The sequence below is a fragment of the Leucoraja erinacea genome, chromosome 24 (assembly GCF_028641065.1).
Source record: "Leucoraja erinacea ecotype New England chromosome 24, Leri_hhj_1, whole genome shotgun sequence".
Classification (NCBI taxonomy): Eukaryota; Metazoa; Chordata; class Chondrichthyes; order Rajiformes; family Rajidae; genus Leucoraja; species Leucoraja erinaceus.
This window is the reverse complement of record NC_073400.1, coordinates 18779879-18791964: the sequence shown is the minus strand read 5'-3', so window position 1 is coordinate 18791964 and position 12086 is coordinate 18779879. Positions and strand designations below refer to the sequence as shown.

Here is a 12086-nt window from a genome sequence, read left to right as displayed (position 1 = left end):
TAAAAGATTTAAAAGCAATTGCAATTCAGTCATGCTGCACGGGAATAGACCCTTCAGCCCTATTTGTCCATGTTGACCAAGGTGCCCCATCTGAGCTAAGCCCCTTTGCCCACATTTGGCCCAGATCATGTCTGATCTCAAGAACCATTGCCTTACAAACATTATAAGAGGAAGGCTCCCACAGAGCGCCGCAACCTCCATTGAAGCCGGCGCTGAGCGAGGTCCGAGTCCCTGGAGGTCGGAACGAGGTGGACGGGCTGCGCCACTGAGAGCAAAGAGGGACCCGGCGTGAGGGGGGGGTCTGTGTGGTCTGCAAAACAAAGAATTTAACCGTAACATGTCACATATGATAATAAAGCACTTTTCATTCAATAAAGTATCATTCAGTCCATCGTTCAGAATCAGATTAGTTTAGCTAAGAGGCTTTTTGATAGGCACATGGATATGCAGTGAATGGAAGGATATGGGTCATGTACACCAAGGTGCAATGAATTCCTTGTACACCTAAAGCTCGTGCCATATACCCACCACCCTCTGTGTGGTGGGGACATAGAGGGGAGTTGAGAGTGGGAAGCAGCTGAGGGTAGGAGCTTGGAATGTTGGTCACAAATTGGGGCTAAGGATAAACAGGGAGCAATGCCAGACTGGGGCGTGGACCCCTCGCCAGGGAGAAGCTTGACCACTGAGGCTATATGAGGCCATGATTTGTAAGCACAAACCTGGGAAACAAAGCTGGGCCTGAATCTATGTGTGAGTGGGAGCCAGCAATGTGGAGCGCAGGGAGTCGCAGTGGGAGAGAGGCAAGTGTGATAAGGAAGGTAATATATACAGAAACCTTGAATATCTCAGGGGAGAAAACTTATCCCGGTGAGCCAGGCACAGCTTGGTTGGAAGGAATGAAGGATTGGGCGGTGATGAGTTCAAGTTCATCCCTGTGGAAGGTTCGGCTGGGTTGGCCTTGAAGAAGAACAATGTCAGTGGATCAGCAGGACGGGAATTAATTTATTTTAAGTATGTGTTCCAATTATGCTGTAGTGGTCACATTACTGGGAATCCAATTGCTGAAAACCAATAGTTTAGTTTAGTTTATTGTCACGTGTACTGAGGTACAGTGAAAAGATTTTGTTGTGTGTTAACCAGCCTGCGGAAAGACTATACATGATTACAATTGAGCCATTCACAGATACATGATAAGGGAACAATGTTTAGTGCAAGATAAAGCCAGTAAAGTCTAATCAAACATAGTCTGAGGATCTCCAAATGCATTGGATAGTAGTTCAGGCTGCTCTCTAGTTGTGGTGGGATTTTAACAATCTCATTGTGACTTACACAGATATATTTAGAGAGCATGTGATGGGTTGAGGTGAGAGGGGAAAGATTTAACAGGAACCTGAAGGGTAAAGAATGCAGAGAGAAAGATACCACAATATAGTTTTTATTCTTATCTATAAAATAAAGGGCGTCACAGTGGCGCAGCAGTAGAGTGGCTGCCTCACAGCGCAAGAGACCTGGGTTCGATCCTGACGATGGGTGCACTCTGTACATTCTCACTGTAACCGTGTGGGTTTTCTCTGGGTGCTCTGGTTTCATCGCACATTCCAAAGACGCGCAGTTTGTAGATTAATTGGCTTCTGTAAATTGTCCCTAGTGTGTAGGATAGAACTAGTGTACAGGTGATCGATGGTCAGCATGGACTCAGTGGGCTGAAGGCCCTGTTTCCATACTGCAACTTTAACACTCAGAGGATTGTGGGTATATGGAACGAGCTGCCAGAGGAGGTAGTTGAGGCAGATACTGTAACAACATTTAAAAGACACTTGGACAGGTACATGACGAGGAAAGGTTTAGAGGGATATGGCCAAACGTGGGCCTAGTGTAAGTGAGGCTTCTTGGTTGGCATGGATGAGTTGGGCACAAGGGCCTGTTTCCATGCTGTGTGGCTCTGTGATGCAATATATTTTATTCATATTTTTAACATTTGTACGAAAACGACGTGGGGTCACAATACCTGCTGTGCTTTTCTCTTCAGATGCCAAGTTTATCGGGATGTACCTCATTGCTGACACCTCTGATGACGACGAGGATAAAATCTATGTGTTTTTACGAGAGACAGCTGTGGACACAGCTGGCACTGAGAGAGCCATCTACTCCAGAGTGGCCCGAGTCTGTAAGGTTGGTTTTTGAAACCATGAACATTGATTCTGTCACCGGCTCTCAGCAATTTTATGCAGCTGTTTATTTTATTATTATTGGCTTTATGTGTTTTGCCACAGACGGCTGTGGAGGCCAAGTTATTGGATATTTTTAAGGCGGAGATTGACAGATTCTTGATCAGGCAGGGCATCAAAGGTTATGGGGAGAAAGCAGGAGACTGGGGTTGAGAGGGAAAGATAGATCAGCCATAATTGAATGGCGTAGTAGACTTAATGGGCAGAATGGCCTACTGCTATGACCTATGAGCTTATGAACTTGAGCTTTGCATGATTAGTCATGTGATAACCTGGATCGGAGACATGGTAAACCCTCGCTCCAACTAGAAGAATACTTCATTTACCATTCCAACCACCCGTATCCCCCTTGTATCAGTGTAAAGGCCACAGATTTATTTGTGTATTGAAAAACCAGTCAAAAACAGTGCATATTGTCCAACAAATGAGCTTACAATGTGTGTGGATTATGAGAGTAAGTGTATAAGATCATGAGAGGAATGGATATGGAGAATACACTGAGCCTTTCACCCAAAGTAGGAGAATCAAGAATCAGAGGACATACGAGTTTAAGATGAGGGGGGAAAAGTTTTAATAGGTACCTGAGGGGCAACTTTTTTTCACAAATGGTGCTGTGTATGTGGAACGAGCTGCCGGACGAGGTAAGTTGAGACAGATAGTAATATAATGTTTAAGAAACATTTAGGCAGGTCGCCTTCTTCCAGCGAACTGACGTCCCTCTCCTCGCCTGTCCACCTTCATGCCCCGGGGGTGTGGAAGGCAAGACCCTGGTTCACTCATACTGGCCTTCATCCTCGCGACAGACTTCACCATCTTTGGTCTTCAGGGTACAAGCAGGGTCCAGCCTGGTGTCTTCCCCTTACAGGCCATGGGTCGCCGGGTCGTTGTGAGTCCAGCCGCATGGTCCACCAGCTCATTCTGCCAAATCATGCCTTGATCCTTGCTAGGAACGTCACCTATCCATGTTCCCCAGAAATGCTGCCTGACCTGCTGTGTTATTCCATCACTTTGTGTGGCATTTAGTATAAACTAGCATCTGCAGTTCTTTGTACCTTGCATTCCTGAAGGTTTCTCTTCGTATTTAATCTGAGTCTCCTCCCTTTGGAGTATGACAATGGGATGGAGGGAGGGGAAGGGGTGCACACAGATGTAAGTTTGAAGTAGTGCACTGAAGTAGTGTTTTCATCACCACGGAAGAGCCATCTGCTCATATTTGCACCTGATCTGCCTCTGTTCCCCATTATGGCCTTGGTTAGGTCACGTCAATGGGCACTGGGAGAATAATAACGAGAGAGACAACATAGTTGAAAGAAAACATGAAAGAATAAGAATGTAAACAAGAGTGAAAAAATAGCAGTTGAACCAAAGAAATTAAGGTCAGGGATTCAGAATACCATTTATAGGCCGCTTTATCCCGTTCATTAGAAACAGCCTAAAACACATCAAAGGCGATGACTTATTTTGAGATTCATTCTTTGTCATAACACTGACAAATGTCTCTGAGGCAGCGATGTGATCAGCAGCCAATGAATGTGTTCTTGATTATGCCGTTCGAAAGACATCTGGGTAATTCCCAACCTTTTTCGGAGTACCACATCTACCTGAACAACGAGATGTAATTTATCACCCGCACTGAGTTAACTTGGTCCATGCAGTGACCATTCCATGTGCTGAAATACGAGAGAGTCTAGGACCAGAGGGCGCAGCCTCAGAATAAAAGGATGTATCTTTAGAAAGGAGATGAGGAGGAATTTATTTTGTCAGCGGGTGGTGAATGTGTAGAATTCATTGCCACAGACGGCTGTGGAGGCCAAGTCGTTGGGTATTTTTAAGGCTGAGATTGACAGGTTCTTGATTAGTAAGGGTGTCAACTGGTAAGGGGGAGAAGGCAGGAGAATGGGGTTAAGAGGGAGAGATGGATCAGCCATGTTTGAATAATAATAATAATAATAATAACTTTATTTATAGAGCACTTTAAAAACAACCACAGTTGCAACAAAGTGCTGTACATGACTAATCATGGACAAGAAATTATTACATAACAATAAAAACATTAAACGAAAGAGTAAAAACAATAAAATTAAAAACATTAAAAGCACTAAAAACAGGAGCAAAGTCTCAAGCAGTGTCAAAAGCCAAGGAATATAAATGTGTTTTAATACTGGTTTTGAAGATGGACAGTGAGGGGGGTCTGTCTGATATGCAACTGCAGGGTGTTCCAGAGTGCCGGAGCAGCAACTGAGAAGGCTCTATCCCCTCTGAGCTTCCGCTTAGACCTCGGTACCTCCAGGAGCAGCTGATCAGCTGACCTGAGGCACCGGGCAGGAGCGTATGGGTGGAGCAGTTCAGAGAGGTAAGGCGGGGCGAGCCCATTTAGAGATTTAAAAACAAATAAAATAATTTTAAAATGAACTCGAAAGTGCACCGGGAGCCAGTGGAGGGAGGCCAGAATTGGCGTTATGTGCTCCCTCTTTCGAGTTCCAGTTAAAAGGCGAGCAGCAGCATTTTGAACCAACTGGAGACGAATTTGCGGAGTGGACTTGATGGGCCGAATGGCCTAATTCGACTCCTATGACTTATGAAGGTAGGTTGGAGTCAGCGTGGAACTGACATTCAAAGAAGCAGTGTGCTGGAGTAACTCAGCGGGTCAGGCAGCATGGTCTAATGTTGGCTGTGGAAACAGTGATAACAAAGGGATGAGTGGATGCAAACAGATATATGAATTCGACACGAAACATCACCTATTCCTTCTGTCCAGAGATGCTGCCTAACCTGCTGAGTAACTCTAGCATTCAGTGACTGTCTTCAATGTCAAGTCAAGTTGAGTTTATCATCATCTGCATGAGTATGGTGAGGTACAGGAAAATGAAGACCTTACTTGCAGCAGCATCACAGGCACATAGACAACACATAAACATACATTAATCATATTGTTACTTTCAGCGGGTATGGAATTAGATCCCAAGTTTATACCTCATTGCTGTTAGGAGTCCTGCCATGAACTCTATATTTTCCCTTTAGATTATCTTCCCAAAGTATAGCACTTCACACTGGCCCAGATTAAACTCCATCTGCTATTTCTCCACCCATATTGTAACTGATCGATATCTTGCTGTGTCCTTTGGCAGCCTTCTTTACTGCTCACAACTCCAACAAATTTTCTGTCATCTACAAACTTACTAACAAACCCATCGTGATTTTTTCCAAGTCATTGGTATATATCACAAACTAAGTAGATTCCAGCACAGATCCCTGCGGACCACCACTGGCACTCAGCCTCCATAAAGAACAACACCCTTCCACCACTGCACTCTGTCTTTGATGGGTAAGCCAATTCTGAATTCAGACGGAGGTCACCATGGATCCAAAACATATTAATCTTCTGGATCTGCCTACAATGAGGAACCTCACTAGCCAACAAAGGACTGTATTGGCTTGCTGTCCAAATATCTGAAAGATGTCCTGATGTTGCATTGGATCAGAAGTCTTCCAGATGTCCTTGGGACAGTGAGGGTTGGTCTCTGCCATTGCCTTTGTTGGTCCTGTACTACACCTCTGAATCAACTCTTGATTTGTCCAATTTTGAATCGTGGTTTGCTAATTGCACCAATAAGTACTAAAATGTCTGAGTAGAAAACTGCTGCAGGTTCTGGCTTATACTGAAGATAGAAACAGAGCTCTGGAGTAACTCAGTGGGTCAGGCAGCATCTCTGGAGAAAATGGATGGGTGATGTTTTACAGGTACGGAAATCGCTATCAAACCATGCGGGGGACACAATTCCTTGGCGGCCGTGGCCCCTGTGGACGGTAACATCGGGAGCTATCCCGGTTGGTGACCGACTCCGAACTCCAACAACAGCAGCTTTGTCCGCCCCGAATCATGGGGCTTGAATCGGCCCGTTCACGGGGTCTTTCATCGGCCGGCGGGGGCTTCAACATTGGGAGCCTCAATCGCCTCAATGCAGCAGGCTGATTCAGCCCTTAGAAAGTGTCTGATAAAGTCCGGGGGGGGGGATTGTCCCCGACCTCTCAAAGCAGGGGGGACACCCCAGGATTTCCATCCCTGATTTGGGTCGGGACCCCTCTTCGGACTGACAGGGTTCTTTTCCTCCAGAGATGCTGCCTGACCCATTGAGTTACGACAGCACTTTGTGACTAAAATTTTGTTTTTGGATGTCAAGATCAACTTTACATTCAAAACCTTAATGTGATTAATCCTACAAAATAGTATAACAGGAAATATCTTGAAAAAAATGCAGATGAGTAGTATTTTACAAAGTAAGGTGACATTGAAGAGGCTTTGGTTCCTGACAAGGTATGAAATCAAACTTCTCGCAAACACGGAGAGAAACACAGAGCAAGAATTTCATTGCCCTATCAGGATACATGACAATAAACTCACTTGAACTTGAACTTGAAATGTGGATTACTAAATTACACAATGGGCTGATGTGGATATGGGTGGGGAGTTGGAAAAATGGTTGTGGCATCTTTCCAACTCCAATAAGGGATGGGCGGATTTTGCATCATTTATGAGGGGCAAAGAGAGATGTGGGATCAGGACACACGGTGTCCTCCCTCTGATCTTGCACACTGACGGAGTCGTGTAAGGCACTGACCAGTGGGCAGCAACTGGGCAGAATGCGGATGAACTGTAAAAAACGTACTATCAGGCCCACACTAGACTCCACACTGTTGACTCCATGTACACTTCGGGAAAGCAGCCAATCCCACCCCGGTCATAAAGACTTATCCAACTCCAGTCATTCCTTCTTTTCAAGGCTCCTGTCCAGCAGAGGGCACAGAAGCTTTAAAGTGCACACCACAAGACTCAGGAACAGCTTCTTCCCCTCTGTTATCAGGCTGCTGAGCGGTCCTTCCATAGGCTCTGGTACTGTCTGCTTCACCTCTACCCCATTGCAGACATTGGACTTTGTCTATAGAACTGATGCACTACAATGCTATATTCTGCACTGAGAATGATATTCTGCACTATATCTTCCCCCTTCTTCGACCTATTATAGTTGAGTTTGACGTGATTGTATTTATGCATGGTATATATCTGGCACGATTGGAACAAAGTTTTTCAAAAACAAAGACAAAGCTATTCACAGCCCCTTGGTACACGTGACAATAATAAACCTGAACTGAGGGTTGGATTCGGCTGGGTTTGTGGTCCTCCTGACAGCACTTGGCACAAGTTCAGTTTATACATGCATACAAAGGGCGGAGCACATCAGTGTGATATTACAGAGGCACAACCATTCACAGCAACCTCTTGGATGATCATTTTATTTACTTGGGTAGCTTAGAACCCAACAGTCTGAATATTGAAGTCTCCAATTTTAGGTAACTATATAAACCTCCCCTCCCTTTTTCCGTCATATACCCTGTCTTCTACCCCCCCCTCCCCCCTCCCCCCCTCCCCCCTTTTATACCACCTGGATGGGCTATTTCTCCCCTCCCCCTCATCTTCTTCCTACATTCCTTCCTCTAGCTTCATAATTTGCAACTCTTTAATCCTTTTGTCTCATACCTGTTTTTTTAATCTCTAGCCTTTATCCAACCAGCTACCCCACCTTCAGCTGGATCAGCATATTACCCTCCACCCTTTGTCCTGCCCCTGCTCTCTTCCAGTTTTCCTCACCCCGCCCCTCTGCAATTAGCCTGAAGAAGGGTCCCGACCCAAAATGTCACCTATTCATGTTCTCCAGAGATGCTGCCTGACCTGTTGAGTTACTCCAGCACTTTGTGCCATCTTTTTAACCAGCGTGTTTAAAAAATGATGGACTACTAGTTTAGGAAGGACAGCTGCAGGTTAGACGTCAATGCCCCCTCTCCCTCCATCTCCACTCCCCCCATGAAGTTGTAACATCTTGGATTCAATACTCTCCACAAGATTCAAGAGAGTTTAATTGCCATACGTGCTGACGACGGAACAAGGACATTCTTACTTGCAGCAGCTTAACAAGCCCGTAAACACAATACACATAGACAACAAACAATAAACTAAAGTTCAAAAAGTTAATAACTACAAAAAGCATTAGTAGTCTTTAGTGCAACCAAAGAATGGCCGTAGAAGTGCATAGTCGAGGATAGTGTTGTGTGGTGTTCAAACGCCTGATGGTCGTCTGGTAGAAGCTGTTCCAAGGCCTGGTGGTCACAAAGCATTCTCAAAATTTTAAGTCTAAGATGTTCTCTCTAAAAACAGTAGATTTCCCCTTGTGTCACATTTTACGGTTGTAACTGCGCTTAAATTGGAACGAGTGCAGGGAAGATTTATGAGGACTCGAAGGGCTGAGCTACAGCGAGAGGTTGGGCAGGCTAGGACTTTATTCCTTGAAGCTCAGGAGGATGAGGGTGATCTTCCAGAGGTGTATAAAATCATGAGGGGGATAGATGGGGGTGAATACACAGAGTATCCAGAGTATGGGGATCAAGTACTAAAGGGCATAGTTTTAAGGTGAGAGGGGAAAGGTTTAATGAGAAACTAAGGGGCAACCTTTTCATACAGAGGGTGGTGGGTATACAGTATGCAATGAGCTACCAGAAAGGGGTAGGAGAGGTAGGGATATTAACAACATCTCAAAGACATTTATTATATGTACATGGATAGGAAAGGCTTATAGGGATATGGACCAAATATGGTCAATAAGCACAAGCTTAGATCAGGTCAGTATAAAGGAGTCGGGCCCGTTTCCATTCTGTATGACTATGGTGCTAAAGTGAATTTGCTTTCTAATATTATTCATTAATTTCAGAGAGAACAATTAGGATCAACCTCACTAGTTTGCCAATCCTGCAACAAACTTTCAAACAGTGCAGTAATTGTTCCTTGGTGAATTATGCTCATTTCTATTCATAAGATGTTCAGAGAAATGAAAACATATCCACAGGTTAAGGACAACATCAGAATCCAAAGCCAACCTAAATGTTAAACACAAAATCTTTATCCTCCCCCTTGCTGCCTCATTCCTTGGAAGTCCGCTGTACTTTAGAAGCTGCAATATCTGTGGTACTTCTGAGAGTGAAATATTGTTTCAGTACTTTGTCATGGACAAGTAGATAGGAATATTGGATAGATTTATGGACTAAGCTTGGAACTGCACCGGAGGCTCGTGAAGGGTCACTGGCATTCCATGTAAGTTATTTGTGAAGTTTTAAAGCGTTTCCACATGTCAGTGCAACCTTGCAGAGCCTCGGTGAAACAGGCAGGATCCTGTCCTTGTTCAAACACTGGAGCACCAAGTGCTTGACCTGCAAAATGTCATAAAACTCATTTTATAATGGCTAAGCATTTCTGCCTGTCCTGGATAATTGTGGTCAATTGAACTTGCTTTTTAATGTCTTTAATTGCTCTCGATTGGAACAGCTAAGGTCAACCTCACTAGTTTGACAATTAGGACATGAGATCAGAAGACATCGGAGCAGAATTCGACCATTCGGCCCATCGAGTCTACTCCACCATTCAAACACGGCTGATCTATGTTTTCCCTCTTAACCCCATTCTCCTGCCTTCTCCCCATAAACCTTTGACATCTTACTAATCAAGAATGATATGACAATGAATTCCATACATTCACCACCCCATTCTAATGCCCCTGTCCCACTTAGGAAACCTGAACGGAAACCTCTGGAGACTTTGCGCCCCACCCAAGGTTTCCGTGCGGTTTCCGTGCGGTTCCTGGAGGTTGCAGGTGGTTGCCGGAGGTTGCAGGTAGTGGAAGCAGGTAGGGAGACTGACAAAAACCTCCGGGAACCGCACAGAAACCTTGGGTGGGGCGCAAAATCTCCAGAGGTTTCCGTTCAGGTTTCCTAAGTGGGACAGGGGCATAAAGGTATGTCATTCCATTCTGAGGCTGTCCCCGCTGATCCTACACTCCCACTAATGGAAACGTCCTCTCCACATCCAGTCTATCTAGGCCTAACATAGGACAATACAGTACAGGAACAGGCCCTACGCGGGCACCTCCAAATATTAAAATTTATGGATTGAAGAGTCAAGGAAAGTGGGTGCAAGTGGGGAGTTATTTTCCTACTTGGAGAACTGCCAGAGGAAGCTGTAGAGTGGATAGGACTTTTAAAAGACGTGTGTGTGTGTGTGTGTGTGTGTGTGTGTGTGTGTGTGTGTGTGTGTGTGTGTGTGTGTGTGTGTGTGTGTGTGTGTGTGTGTGTGTGTGTGTGTGTGTGTGTGTGTGTGTGTGTGTGTGTGTGTGTGTGTGTGTGTGTGTGTGTGTGTGTGTATATAAATATATATATATATGTGTGTGTGTGTGGCACTGTGGCATAGCCAACCTGGATGTGTAGGAAGGAACTGCGGATGCTGGTTTACACCGAAGATAGACACAAAATGCTGGAGTAATTCAGTGGGACAGGCAGCATCTCTGGAGAGAAGGAATGGGTGATGTTTTGGGTCGAGAAGTTTCTCTCCGGAGATGCTGCCTGTCCCGCCGAATTACACCAGCATTTTGCGTCTATCTTTGATGCCGACCTGGATGGAAAGGACAAAGTGGGCTGAAGAATCTGTTTCCGTGCTGATTGAAGAAGGGCACTAACCAGAAACATCACCCATCCATATTCCCACAGATGCTGCCTGACCCACTGAGTTACTCCAGCACATTGTGTCTTCCACCGTGCTGGGCAGCTCCATGACACGTTTCTCAAGTAATCTGCTATTTTATGCTGTCGGGGACACCTCAGATCACTCGCTCGCTTTTCACAGAAGCGCTATCAGACCTTTTGCATCCTCCTGTATGAGTACTTGGCTCCTTCACTTGCCATCTTATTTGCAGGGCAACTGTGCAGATGTTCATTGTCAGTCAGTCCGCCAACTCCTCCACCTCCAGAGTTCATTTGATTAAAGTCAGTGGAATAAACGTTGGAGGTGGACTGATGTTCAGAAGACAGTTATATGGCACCAATTGCGCTGAAGTTCGACTCCAGCACCTTCAACATTACGGTGACTTCTCAGATGTGCATTGGAGCGTCAGCCTAGATTGTTACATTTACAAGTCCATGGAGAATACTTGGAATCAGAACTGCAGAGCTCAACATCAAGTGTGGGGGCCAAGTGAGTCTAATTTGAAAAAAGTCTGAAGAGATTTAAATTCCTCCATTTTCCAGAAAATCAAATCTGTTGAGAATGAAAATTAATTTTCCTTTCTGTGCTCCAAATTTCCTGCCATAGTCCAGTGTGATTGACTTCTCTGGAAAAGGGACGGGGATAAATCTGCTACATAGAGATGCGTTATTGCAAGGGATTACTGTACACATAAATTATAGCTATGCCAACTGTGGAGAATTAGTCAATATCTTTTTTATAATTACATCAGGATTAAGTGTTTAATTTTTGGTATTCACAGTCTGAATTAGTTTCAACACTAACTTCATAGCTTTTAAAAATCAGCTAAAAATGGTGAATACCTAGATTACAGTATGATTATATGTGTAGAATTACATCTAGATATCCAAATCAATTATCAACATTTGAGATGTCTTAGTTCTGATGTGAATTAGTAACTTGACATTAATTTCTGATCTCACTGTGTGCGGGTGGATTGCGTTTCAGTCATTACAAGCCCCAATTGCACTGAGCTGACTGTTTGTACAAGGCGCCTACTTGACATACTTGGAAACTGGAGAGCAACTAATTCTCACGTCGACTTTCACTATTCAATGTTACAGAGCCAGGAATGGCATGGGGATCTCCACAACCACAGGGAAGGTCAATGATAGACGTCAAAATAATGATTCCATGCCTTTGTTTGACCTGGGTACTCCAAATGTACTCTAATCAATAGCCACAGTTCGCCAGCTTCTTGCCCAACTTTCCTGCTGTAAAATGTAAATTCTTGCAAA

At 44.6% G+C, this 12086-nt stretch overlaps 1 protein-coding gene across 1 annotated transcript in view; it reads left to right on the top strand.

Annotated features, from left to right (window-relative positions):
• Nucleotides 1–12086, top strand: part of LOC129708701 (semaphorin-3D-like) — a 65822-nt gene that overhangs the window by 37039 nt on the left and 16697 nt on the right. Inside the window, exon 7 of the mRNA XM_055654638.1 lies at nt 2030–2172. Coding sequence (XP_055510613.1) covers nt 2030–2172 — 143 coding nt within the window. The remainder of the gene's footprint in view (nt 1–2029; nt 2173–12086) is intronic.